We start from the raw sequence: 13894 nt of genomic DNA on the forward strand, positions 1-13894 counted from the left end.
TCCCACTACTGGGCATATACCCTGAGAAAACCATAATTCAAAAAGAGTCATGTACCAAAATGTTCATAGCAGCCCTATTTACAATAGCCCGGAGCTGGAAACAACCTAAGTGTCCATCATCGGATGAATGGATAAAGAAGATGTGGCACATATATACAATGGAATATTACTCAGCCATAAAAAGAAACGAAATTGAGCTATTTGTAACGAGGTGGATGGACCTAGAGTCTGTCATACAGAGTGAAGTCAGAAAAAGAAAGACAAATACTGTATGCTGACACATATATATGGAATTTAAGAAAAAAAATGTCATGAAGAACATAGGGGTAAGACAGGAATAAAGACACAGACCTACTAGAGAATGGACTTGAGGATATGGGGAGGGGGAAGGGTAAGCTGGGACAAAGCGAAAGAGCGGCATGGACATATATACACTACCAAACGTAAGGTAGATAGCTAGTGGGAAGTAAGTAGCCGCATAGCACAGGGAGATCAGCTTGGTGCTTTGTGACCGCCTGGAGGGGTGGGATAGGGAGGGTGGGAGGGAGACGCAAAAGGGAGGGGATATGGGAACATATGTATATGTATAACTGATTAAATTTGTTATAAAGCAGAAAAAAAAAAAAGTCACTGAAGTGACTTATGAGTCACTTATGCAGTCAGGAAGTGACACTCCTCTGATCAAAACAGTTCAATGCCATCCCTTCATATTCTGGATAAAAGCCAGAGGCCTTCAGTCATCAAAAAAAAAAAAAAAAACATTAACAGTCCCATGGTTTTTTGGTAGCATCTATGATATACTGTCTTTTACTCACGTTATTTATGAATATCCCCATCTACTTTATTATTTGCCTATAAGGTCCTTAAAAGCAAAGCCATGTCTCCCTCATGTTTGTGTACCCCATAACTCACACATGATGTCCAAAATAAAAAAATGACTTAACATGGGTCCTGTATTATAACTATTTTATTGTTATGACCTTTAAAAATTGTAAACTTGTCAATACAGCTCATTTACCTGTATAACCCATAAATTTTCCAGGGATTTCTTGATTGCAGCAACGACTGCAGAAAATCTGCCCACACAGTCGGCAGTGGTGTCTGCGTCTAAAAGTGGTAAATTTCTCATTACAGTCATAGCACTCTTTACACTGGCTATCTGGCATCCAGTATTGCTTCAGGTCACTATCCTGTAACAATAAAAATGTGTGAAGGCTTCTTGAAACTACTGATTATTAAAATGCAATGGCAAATGCAATGCTAATCAAAATCCTAGAAAATTTCTTTTGCAGAAATTAACAAGCTATTTCTAAAATTCATATGGGAACGCAAAAGGTCAAAATGACCAAGACGATCTTGAAGCAGAATAAACTGAAGGACGTATAATGTCAGCCATTAAGATTTATTCCAAAGCTACAGTAATTTTAGACAGAGTATTAGTGGAAGGAAAAAACGGAGCTGTGGAAGAAAAAGGAGGGCCCTGGACATATATGGACTCACCCTCACACATATAAATGGATTTCTGACAAGATCTGTAATGTAGTCAGTAAAGGGTGGTCTTTAAAAAAAAATGGTGCTGGGACTTCCCCGGTGGTCCAGTGGTTAAGACTCTGAGCTTCCACTGCAGGGGGCACGGGTTCGATCCGTGGTCCAGGAAGTAAGATCCCGCATGCCGTGTGGCGCAGCCAATAAATAAATAAATAGATAAATTTTAAAAATTTTAAAAATGGTACTGGGTCCAACTGGACATCCATGGGGGAAAAGTAAATCTTGATCCATATACTTCACACAAATAATAAAGCTTCTTAAAGAAACCATGGGAGAATATTTACTACCCCGGGCTAGAAAAACATTTCTTAAACAGAACACAAAAAGCACAATCCATAAATGAAAAAAATTGATACAGTAAAATTAGGAATTATGAGTAAAAAATATGGTGTCCACAGGTGAAGTTAGTATTAACTGAACTTTCTTTTAAGTGGCATTGTACCATTTTTAGTGAGTACCGCATGGTCCCCATGTAAGTGCTTAGTAAGTAATCTTCTAAATTCTCTAGACAGTACCTGGCTCTTCCCCTCCATGATTTCCTTGAGGCGTTTTAATACTGTGCTGAGGCTTCGGAGCTGAACAGCTGTACGAGGGTCATGACCTCCAAAGGCAGGTTCTGCCTTCCTTCTGGTATCTGAGTCAGATTTACAAAACAAAGAGCAAAAAAAACTACCTTAATTGTCTCTAGTATCAATGCAAAGTACCTCTTATTCTTAGCATATATCAATACTTACGTTCTCCCAGCCAGTGACACAGACTGAGAGTTAAAACTAGTCTTTATAAGGGTAAGAGGCTGTTGAAAGTGTTTATTACCATGTGAAACACTGCTTCACAAGCAAATGAGGGCTACCTGAGACAAACACTGTCTCTGAGACCACTGATGATTTTAAGGCCTGGATGGGAGCATCGCTTAACATGGCCCAAAATTCATTAATGATTTCTTGGGTCCTTCGGTCCTGTTAGAAATACCTGCGAGAAATTTAACAGAAGGAAAAGCAATCCCTGTGTGTTATCCTAGCCCAGTCTCTACAGTCAAACAGGTCAGCGACAGGGTTGAACAGTTCAGTTCAGTCTGCAGACCACAAACCCAAAGGCTCGTGAAGTAGATCATCAGAAGGAATTTAATAGCCAACCCCACAGAGTCTGACAGACTTCAGAACATCCAGGACGGTAATTTATCCACAAACTTCCCTTCACCGATGTCCAAGCAGACTTCTCTTCCCCAAAGAATTGCTAGAACCCCAATGCAACCCTTCCCTGCCACCTCCCTACTCCTACAGTTCCAAACTAGACGGGATCACTTGCTCTTGAAACTGCAATACTGAAGCCAGTCCTGTCAATAATAAAACACTCCCACGTTCCAGCTCTGTGTCCACCAAAGCTGTCATGTATCATTTCCTTATTTTAGAGCAAGATTACAACTGAAGTTTCTACCTATTCCTGGCTCCAGCAGTTATTAAACCTAAAGATGAAATAGAGGTGGCTTGACAAAAAGGATGAACATCCTTATTAGCTTAATCTCATTACCCTAATAACTTATGGTAAAGCAAGATGGAAAATAGCCCTCTCTAAATCCTTCCCAAACTCACTTGTTTGCTAGATTAGATTTAGATGTTCTTTGTTTTGGTTGAGTAGAAAAGAAAAAATTACAAAAAAATGTGAAGTTGGTATCTAAATCTAAATTGACGAAGAACTTTCCAAGATATTAATTACGGAAATAATTATCTAAACAGCACCTATGTTAGAAAACTTTGAAAACTTTATCTTTCTATAAATAATATCTTAATTTCAGCAGATACCTCAGATGTGTTATTACTAGAATAAAAATGTATGTGTATTAGAATGACCAAATTGTCCTTGAGTCTCTGTGATAAACCAACTCTCCATGATTTATGAATTGAAAAAGGAGACAGATGAAGCTGTTAGAACAGTAAGGCTGTGCTCCCATGCACAGGCAACAATTAATTGTGAAGCCCCTTGCATTTAGCCACTTAGGAGTAGGAGAAAGTAAAAACAGCATCATCCACAGAAAAAGCAGGAGCAAGACTGTTCTGGAACCAACAGATGATGGTTTCATCATGGATGAAGGTGAAAGAAACATGAGAGGAAATCTGGTCTAGCACTCTGCCCTCAAGCAAATCATCTTAGTTGCTTCTCTTGTAAAATGAATATTAGAAAATTTAATAACTTCCCAAGGTCACAGAGCTAGTAGATTGTGGAATCACAGCCTTTTAGTAGGAAAAGATTGGTAAAACAGTTCCAGGCTTGTGAAACTCAAATGCCTCTAGCAGCTAAGGCAGAATCAAAGAATCAAGTGGACTTGATAAAAGACAGTAAGGAATGGTGGGGACTGCAGCAAACTAGACATTACAAGCTCCACCTAGTGATATTTAAATTCAAGTTTATCAAAACACCAAGGCAAGGTTTGGTAGGCTGTCAGTTTGTAACCCCTAAATGGTTAGATTCTAGTCCAACTCCTCAATTTTATAAACAAAGAAATCCTATGCTTGACTCAGTATAGGATTTAGTCAAAAGAGCTCCCTTAACAAAAACAGGAGTGTTGCCACGGGCCAGGTTCAAGAGCTAAGGAGAGTTTAAGGCTAAAAGTGGGGATGGTCTCTTCCTTCCATCCATTTGGAGTAAAGAGCTCATTTCTCTCTCTCCCCCTTCCTACCTTCTGATTCTTCCTTCCAAACAGCTGATATGACCCAGGCTGAGTCCCTTTGCCCTGGGAAACCTACAGAGGTGATACTGCCAGCTCCGCTCCAGTCCTTAGCGTGAAACTCTTCTTCTGCTTGGTTTCTCCTTCTCCTCTGACCCACCAGAAGAAGGTTCTGAGTCAAGTCTCAACTAGCAATAAAATATCCTTCTGCTAACAACCATTACCTGTGCCTGCCTACTTTTCACTTGAAGACCTCATGGGGAAGACTGGCCAGACAAGGCAGGATCTGACATTCACGGACACCTGATTTCCAATGCTACATCCCTTTCCCTCTCTTATGCCACCTCTCATTGCCTTTCTCCTGTCACCTTGAGTTGGGCAAACCACTGCACTGAGTTTAATAATCTAACAGAAATAAAACATAAAACAACTCACTTTATCTAGTCTGTGGATTCAGGCTGATCCCAGTACAGCATGAAAATGAAGGACATGACCACGTAGCAGACCAAGATGGAGAACAAACAGGCAAGAGGAGCTCAGCTTATCCAGCCACACTGACAGCTTGCACCCCGACAAGGACAGAAGGCCAAGAGCAAGTGGCAGCCCACTAATGGAACTGAGAGACTTCTGCAGCCAGAGGCATGCACATCACATTACACTGGCCACCCCAAGAACAGATGCAGCAGTCAGTCACAAAGCTGAAACTAACCTGTGTTCTCCTGGGGGTGTCGCAAACTGTCCTCTGCTGAAACCCAAGCACGCAATTAATCAAAAAACAGTCAAAGAAAGCTCTGCCTTGCCTAAAGTTTAATAAAATGTTTAAGAACTCTCGTTTAGGTATCAACAGTTATCCAGGTAACAGTTTCATTAATTCTCAAGAGTACCTGACTATTCCAAATAGCAAAAAAGTTAAGTCAGTAAACAACCTGCAAAACACAATGACTGTGGGAAAAGTCTAATACACAGAGAGGAATGAAATGAGAACAGTGTCATACCTATCACTGAAGATCGCCGCTGGAGCTCCTCATTAAGCTGTTTTTTATAAGGTGTAGGTGATCTCACAGATTGTGTCCTTGAAGGGAGCTGAGGGCTGGTCCAACTTCCACTCAGAGACGGTTGCTCTCCCTGACCCCCTTCTCCTCTCTCTGCAGCAAACAAAAGCTTGGAATTATTGGAAAAACTAAGACTCAGAGTTCAGCAAAGAGAAGGAAATAGATGCGAATTTTTTAGGAAAGAATGTGTACTTGTATTACATGCCTAAGTAAAACTTAGAGTTTTCTTAAAGAAAAAAGAGAGAGAAATTCAAAGAAGGTGGCAAAATTACATCCTTGGTATATGTGACCTTCAGTTTGTTTCACTTTTTTTTTTTTTTAATATTTATTTATTTGGCTGAGCCGGGTCTTAGTTGCAGCATGTGGGATCTAGTTCCCTGACCAGGAATTGAACCTGGGCCCCCTGCACTGGGATCAGAGTCTTAACCACTGGACCACCAGGGGAGTCCCTGTTTTACTTTTCATTAGAAACTTATTGAGCATATTTAAGGAAACAGAATGCAAGCTCCACACGAAGGCAGTGATTTTTTTGTTGTTCTGCTTTATTTATGGGATAGATCCCTTGTACTATTAAAATAGTGCCCAGTGGATAGTAGGTGCTCAATAAACATATGCTAAATAAAAAGACTACTGTCATTTAATGGCTAAATGTAATGTATCCTAGACAGGATCCTGGAACAGAAAATAGACATTAGGTATAAACTGAAGAAATATGAATAAAATACTTACTTCAGTTACTAATAATGTATCAATAATAGTTCATTAATTATAATAAACATACTCTACCAATATAAGATCTTAATAACACAGGAAACTGGGTGTAAGGGTATATGAAAACTTCCTGTATTATTTTCCTAATTTTTCCATAAATCCAAAACTATTCTAAAAAATAAGATTGTTGCGGTTTCTTTAAAAAAAAAAAAGATTATTGTCTTCCAAATGGACTAACAGGTTTTACAGAGCTTTAAACATGAGTGTTAATAAAAGTCAGTTAATACTATTAAAATTTCTACTGAGTTAATTAAACTATTAACCCCCAAATCCATTACAACTAGAGGGATTACTTTCTAACACATTTCAAACAATACAAACAAATATAAAACAAAAGATGTAGGCCATGTTTTTTTTTTAATTTTTCTAACAAGTAAAAAATATATTACTTAAAAAGAGCTCATTTTAAAAATATCTTTTCATTTGGTGTCATTAAATGTATACCTTAACAGGTCAACAACAAGCCTGCTGACAGCTTTCAATTTTTGAAAAATATGAACCCTTCCTCCCATGTGCTGGTCCTTTAGTTTCATTGCTTTAATTAAAATCTTTTGGCTATTAACCCCTAAAAGAGAAAAGTCCATTCTATGAACTTAAGAAAACTGAGATATATTAAGAAAGGAAAAAAAAAAATGCTAACTTCTCTTTAAAAAGAGACCTCCTTTTAACATCTAGTTTTCAATTCTGATCTTCAGTTGCCAATAATTAATAAGATTAAAGTGAAAATTCTAGCTTTCTCTTCTTATGCAGTTAACCCCCGTGACCTATGATTATAAAGCTACCTCCTTGTTAATATTTCACTTTCTTGCAAAGACACAGCATGAAAGTTGAACAAGAGAATTTCAGAGAATCAAGATGGTAGGGTCTCTGATCTTTAAGAATAAGTCTTACCTTTGTTAAATCGAAAGAGGTTTACAAAAGAACTATACGCTGATCTAAAAGGAGGTTCGTCCTGATCAGGAGTCAAAGGTTTAAAGTGTGTGAGGTGAGAAGGACTAGTAGGAGATCGAGGCAAATCATCAGCAGAGTCCAATGTAGGGGATGTCTTATCATCTGTGGCCATTTCATGAGTCTAATAAACAAAAGAAATAAGCAAAAGTAAGTTCCTCAGGAAGCCCGAAGGTTGATTCCAAACAGCATCCAAATATCTAGAAATCTGACTTCAAAAATTCAGACCTAAAAAAACCAACGAGTAAATAAATCTAGTTCAGCATACACTCCCAATTAAGACTTGAAAACACTGAAGTCTAGATCATAAGGAAGAGTCTCAATTATCTACAACTAGGAACATATAGTCAATCTCATTTTCAAAATTACTATTCAAATACAGAAAAATACCAAAATTATTAAAAGTTTGAAGGCAAAGCATAAATGTGAGCAGGCAAAAGGAAAAAAGAGGATTTTCACATGATTTATACAGTTTTCATTTTAAGATGTTTTTTGAAAAAATAGCTTTTTAAAGGGGAAAACTGGTTTTACACAAGCATACAAATTCCTCAAAGTTTTATTTTACTTATTTCAATGTTTTCTTTCAAAAAACATAAAAAATGAATATTTCCAAGAACAGGAAATGAAATAGTCATCCCTTAACGACATTTCTATATAACCTCAAAAGTTACCTCAAACTATGCCTCATCACCTACAAGAACTATCCAAATCAACAAGCTGATTGATCCCCATCATATGTCTTCCTAGGCACAGGAGCCTGGTTTTTCTCCTTTTAAGCCTAAATTCATATAGGCATTAAAATGAAGATCTTAAAGAGCTTTTTTTTTAATAACCAAAAATTATAATTCAACCAAAGCTGTAAAGCTAACCACATCACCAGATGCAGGTAACAGAAAAGCACTGATGTCTATTTTCTGCCATATTGATTAATACTTCAAAGAGAAGACCATGAATTATGCATAACTCATCAAAATGCTATAGCTTGTCATCTAATTTATATTTACAAGGAGGACACTACACTCTTACGAAATGCTTTTTTCACTTTCAAAATCCTATCTACCATCTCATTTCATTTTTATAAAAGCCTGAAAGATACAGAGCTGGGCTTATTACTACATTTTACCTCTGAAGCAACCAACGTACACTGAACCTAAAACAACTTTCTCGAGGGTCACATAGCTAGTCAGTGGTAGAGCTGTAACTGGATGCCAAGTTTTACCCCAGAATTACTCTTTATTTTTTCCTGAGGGCAGCATTTTATTTAATTATTTCTTCTTTTAATTAAAGAGATATTTCGAGTTTGCATTGGTTTTGAAGGCAGACACTCTTGGTTTCAAATTCTGACTCTTAAGTATCTTAGCTGAGTAAATGTGGGTAAGAGCCCTGTGAGATATGTATTACCATCTTCATTTTACATAGTGGAAACTGAGGCTTAATGTGATTAAGTGGGACAGTATATGGGAAGCACTTTTAGCAGAGTGCTTGCCCATGAAAGGCACAGAATTAGTCTTTAGAGCAAAATTATCTTGTAGCTCTTCCCAGACTTTCAATTCTGGTCTACCTGAATTCTAACTACTCAGGACACTGCCAAATTAAAACTTTAATTGATTATTAATTAAACAAAGCAAAAATAAAACCGCTGGTGAGAATTCTGGCAACAAACGTTTATTGGAATGGAGGGTGGGGGGAGAAAAAAAGGAAGGAGAAGAGGAAGGGGCAGAGGAAGAAGAGGAGGAAGAGGGGGAGGGGGAGAGGAGGAAGAAGGAAAGAGGGAAAGGACACGTCTTTCTAAAGTGTCTCGACAACCCATATTCCAGCATAAAGGATTGGGAAGTCAGCTGCTGATTGATCAAGTGTAAACTCAAAAAGGTAAAAAGAGGGAAAAAAAAAAAAAAAAGAGGGTCCTGGAGAGAAAGAATAATGTGATAGCAGTAACGACCTGAAGGCCTCAGAGAACATCCTACATTCTACTTTGTTGCAAGTAACATGAGAAGGAGAGTTAGCAACCTTCCTAGAGTCTTAGCATCACACCTAAGGGTCACCCATGTAGAAACTTTTATTAGGTTTTGAAGGCGTGAGGATAAAAATTACCAAGAAAACACTCACCAGTGTAGTTTCTAAAACAATACGATCACACAGCGTTAATATTAATAACCACATAATAATACCAGGACCCTGAAAAAACTACCTTACAACTCTTATTCTGTGGTAGCTTAATAACTAACTGTCGGTGATATAAACTAGGATTCTTTCCTATCTGAGAGGTAATTAGAAGCATTCACTTACTCATTCAAAGACCTCTCGTATATCACCAGCACTTTGCCTCTTCTCATTTGAATGCGACTAGTATATGCAGACCCACTCAGTACTATCAAAAGCCTTGTCAGGAACTGAAATTTAGAAAATAAGCCTGCTCTACCAGCCAAACCAAAATTTTAGCAAACAGAAAAATGCAAGTATCAGTTCAGTCATTTCTAAGTACAGTGGGGTTTTTTTTTAATACTCAAAATATGTCTAACAATGCAGGACAGCTGAATACTAAAAATGCTAGCTTCCATCTACAAAGATTTTTTGTTCAGTTTTTGATCGACGTACCAACAGATGGAGGTTTTCCAAAGGAAAACCATATGATCCATATTATTCTTCCCAGAAAGAAGAAAAAGAGAGGACACAGGAAAGTCGTCTTGCTCTGCAAAAGAAACTTAACCTGCCCTTCTTTGTCACAAACTAGAATCTATCCGAAAGAAACTAAGAACTTTTTTGTAAGAATCCTGATAGTGGGAGTGCCAAAACACAAGATTCAAATAAATCAGAAATAAGACACTACAATATACCAAGAGACCACCTCTACTGTCAATATCGGAGTAGTTTTACAAAAGGATGCACTGAATCAGTACAGGATAATATAATAAATACACTCACCAGATAAACAGGAATAACTTGACTAATACAGAATTCCAGCATTTCTCATATTTCTTGAATGCCTTAACAGTGACTTCTACATAGAACATAAGACCCCTAATTCCTAAAAATATTCCACTCTCATCCTTTTGTTGGGAACGTTCTAAACAAGGGGAAAATACTAACTGGGAAATCAAGTCTTCTCCTCAAGAGACTTTGAAACATAGGTACAAATGGAATAGCCTCAAAGAGCAGAGGCAAGCATTTAAGGAGGTATATACGTATTTGAAACCCCACTACCGGTACCGTTTCTGTAGATGAGCAACTTTCTTGTCCAGTCTACGCATACACCTCTGAAACACAGGCTCAGAGCTTATCCATCAGAGGGAGGAGGAACTGGACTATGCATCTCCGAAATAAGTTCAAGTACACGGGACAAGAGAGGAACAAGAGAACTTCAAATGCTTCCAAGGAAACCTCTTCCAGAACAGCCCCACCCGGCTCCCTTCCCCACTCGCCAGACAAGGGGCAGCCGGGGAATCAAGGGAGCCGCCTGAATGTGGGCACAGGTTCTCTGCCCTTCCTTGCCCAGCCTCGGCCGCAGCCGCGGTTGCGAAGCCCCAGCTCTCACCTTCACTTCAGACTTCCCCTCCGCTCCGGCCCCAATCCTTCCTAAACCCGCCTTCTTCCCCACTCTCAGGCCCAGCCGGCCGCGCGCCAGCCCCCTCCCTTACCTGCGCCTCCCGCCGCGGCCCCGCCGGCCACCCTCCACCCCAGCCCCCGCTTCACCGGGCCCAAGCGCAGGAATGCAGCTTCAGAGCCCACCGCCGCGGCTCTCGGGCAGCCGGCGGTTGCGGCAGGAAGCAAAGCTGCTTACATGGTTGCTGCGGCTTCTCTCGTCCGCCCCCCCCAGGCTCCGCCCTCTGTTCCTCCTCCCCTCCAATCCGTAACTCTCCCGGGCGCCGGCTCCGCCCTCCCTGCTCCGCCCGCACGACGTTCGGATCAGACGCTCAGGCCGAAGGAGTCCAGCCCAGATAGAGTCGTGCTCAACACCTTGACCGAGATTAGGCCGCCTCAGCCTTCCTAGAGGAAGCCACGGCGACTGCGCGCGTGAGCGTCAAGTGTGCCGGGTCACCGGATGGGTGCTGGCTGGACTGCGGTTACCGTATGTGTCCGATGATATGGGCACTCATAATATGTTACCGCGCTCAGCGTTCTTACAGACTGACATTCACTTGCGTAGCACTTGTGCCTAAAGCGAATACTGTTATCAGACTTGGGTGGCTCCGCCAATAACTAGCCAAGTGACCTTAAATTACCAATTTCTTTAGGCTCCAGGCCTCTGATCTGTAACACGCAGCTAATGATAGTACCCTTCACAGATAGGTTTTTGAAGATTAAGTAAAACATTGTACGTAAATGTTTGTAGACATTTGGCACAATGTCTAATCCGGAATAAGTGATGTTAGCTCTATAGCTATTTTTTTCACTCAAGTTTTGTGTTGCAAAGACTGGTGCAAATAAAGTTACCAAGCCCCGTATTGCTCAGCCTGGCTAGCATTAGCCATCATTTTGTCCTGCTAGAGTGTTTTGCCATTAGCTGAAGAGAACATACCAAAACCTGCTGACAGGATTGCGGGACTTGGCAGGGGCAGTCAGAAAGGAAGTGAAACCCAAAGTCAGATGCTGTTTTAATTAAATTCTGCAGACCCATTTCCCCCAAGAGTTTTGGCAAGTTCCCACCCATTTCTCCTTGAGCTGGGTCTTTTCAGCCACTGGAGAGTAGCATCGAAGCCTGAAGGCTGATAGCAGTATCAATGCCAGTCACCACCCTTAGCTGAGCCCCTCAGCAATCTTCCTAGGAGTCAGCAGTCAACTTCCTCTTCCATTCCTCACTACTGCTATTCCGCACCAACACCACCTGGACTATCATTCTCAGCAAGAGAATCTCATCTACCTGAGTGAAATAGCCGAGGTATTGGGTGCGATCCCTAACTACCTAACCACCCCGATCACATTTACCTGCATTCACATCCACCCTGGCCTGACTCCTGCCCTCATTTCTGGGAGAAAAGAGCCTCTTCTGCTCAATCCTCCCAGCTCTCAATCCAGTCTCTCCTCTCTCCCCTGGGAGTGTCACCAAGTCCAAGCTCCAACTGCTGGCAGCGCGACAGGCCAATAAATCGAGAGACGAGGTGTTGGGGCAAGTGACTTATTCAGAAAGCCAGCAAACCAAGAAGATGGTGAACTAGTGCCCCCAAAGAACCACCTTGCCTGAGTTAGAATTCAGGCTTCTTTTATACTAAAAGGGGAGGGAGTGAAGTCAAACATTTCCTGGTTCCAGTCAGCCTCCACAGGAGATGTGTTCATTTCTTCCTCCCTGCAGTCATCCAAAGGTCCGCCTGGTCAGGATGTTTCCTGTGAGCTAAAAAAGGTATTTTAGCTTAATGCTCATTACCTGGGAGGCAGGATTCCCAGAGATGGGCCATTATGTATAATTTAAGCTTACAGGCAACATTTCTTTAGTGATTAACTCATAATACAGTACAAAGTGTCTTCCCTATTACAGAAGTTTGTGCTGTCTCTTCAACCCCTTTTTCCAATGACTCCTTCCTCCTTAATCCGTGAACGTGCTCAAGTCTATGCCTTCCAGAAACAAAAACAAAGACAAGCAAAAAAATTCCCCCCTCTTGTAGTTAGCCTGGTGATGTTAATATTTCATAAACATACAATAAAGTATAAATTAGACCAAGGGATCATATGAACAGAATAGATAGCCCAGTAAAGATCGCCCAGTGTACAGCAAAGTGATTCAGTTATACAGGTGTATACATTCTTTTTTATATTCTTTTCTAATTTGTTTTATCACAGGATATTGAATATAGCTCCCTGAGATATACAGTAGGACCTGGCTGTTTATCCATTCTATACATGATAGTTTGCATGTGCTAACCCGAAATTCCCAATCCATTCCAACCCCACCCGCTCTCCCCCTTGGCAACCACAGGCCTGTTCTCTATGTCTGTGAGTCTGGAAGACTGGTGTTCTAAATGAATCCTCACATGGCATCCAGTGGAAAAAGCCAAGCTAAATTCAAAAGAACCAGAATGTAAGCAGTGAGTTTCACATTCAAATTGCAAGCAGTAATTTAATTTCAGCCAAACATCGTTTGTTACGTTTAATTAATGTTGACAATGGTAATATATATATATATATATATATATATATATATTTTTTTTTTTTTTTTTTTTTTTTTTTTTTTTGCGGTACACGGGCCTCTCACTGTTGTGGCCTCTCCCGTTGTGGAGCACAGGCTCCGGACGTGCAGGTTCAGCGGCCATGGCTCACGGGCCCAGCCACTCCGCGGCATATGGGATCTTCCCGGACCGGGGCACGAACCCGTGTCCCCTGCATTGTCAGGCGGACTCTCAACCACTGCGCCACCAGGGAAGCCAAGGGGGAGAGCGGGTGGGGTTGGAATGGATTGGGAATTTAGGGTTAGCACATGCAAACTATCACGTATAGAATGGATAAACAGCTAGGTCCTACTGTATATCTCAGGGAGCTATATTCAGTATCCTGTGATAAAACAGATTAGAAAAGAATATAAAAAAGAATGTATACACCTGTATAACTGAATCACTTTGCTGTACACTGGGCGATCTTTACTGGGCTATCTATTCTGTTCATATGATCCCTTGGTCTAATTTATACTTTATTGTATGTTTATGAAACTATACTTTTTATAGTTTTGCTTCTAGTCATTTTGTCTATAAGGTTGTTATTTTATAGTTGTAGAGAGCTATCAGCACAAGGAGCATATATCTGTATATATTAATATAAGTCACTGCTCGGGATCTACAAAAAAACTTTTCAGTTGAAAAGTACTTCCTGCATTACTGACTTAGGAAACGCTGTTTTCGATTTTTAGAAAGGTAACGCTGTTACCTTTCCTCCCACATTGGCTTAGAGCCAAATTTGTAGCCCCCTTTCGGCACTGTTTAGGATTTGA

At 40.4% G+C, this 13894-nt stretch overlaps 1 protein-coding gene across 10 annotated transcripts in view; it reads right to left on the reverse strand.

Moving 5' to 3' along the window:
* PIKFYVE (phosphoinositide kinase, FYVE-type zinc finger containing) overlaps positions 1-10807 on the reverse strand; it is a gene marked incomplete at its 3' end in the record, with an annotated part of 76324 nt that extends 65517 nt beyond the window's left edge. For 5 of the 10 annotated variants that reach the window (XM_082630709.1, XM_082630708.1, XM_082630701.1 and 2 more), the window contains exons 1-6: positions 10760-10807; positions 6925-7105; positions 5206-5355; positions 4920-4955; positions 2064-2182; positions 1019-1190 (exon numbers count right to left, since the gene is read on the reverse strand). In XM_082630709.1, coding sequence (XP_082486835.1) covers positions 1019-1190; positions 2064-2182; positions 4920-4955; positions 5206-5355; positions 6925-7096 — 649 coding nt within the window. In that variant the 5' untranslated portion in view covers positions 7097-7105; positions 10760-10807. Of the gene's footprint in view, positions 1-1018; positions 1191-2063; positions 2183-4919; positions 4956-5205; positions 5356-6924; positions 7106-9267; positions 9318-10188; positions 10247-10616; positions 10732-10759 lie in introns of those variants that run through there. The other 5 variants (XM_082630706.1, XM_082630703.1, XM_082630705.1 and 2 more) reach the window with 5 other exon arrangements.
* Between the last annotated feature and the right edge of the window lie 3087 nt (positions 10808-13894).

This window comes from Mesoplodon mirus (assembly GCF_964341445.2).
Source record: "Mesoplodon mirus genome assembly, chromosome: 8".
NCBI classification, from domain to species: Eukaryota; Metazoa; Chordata; class Mammalia; order Artiodactyla; family Ziphiidae; genus Mesoplodon; species Mesoplodon mirus.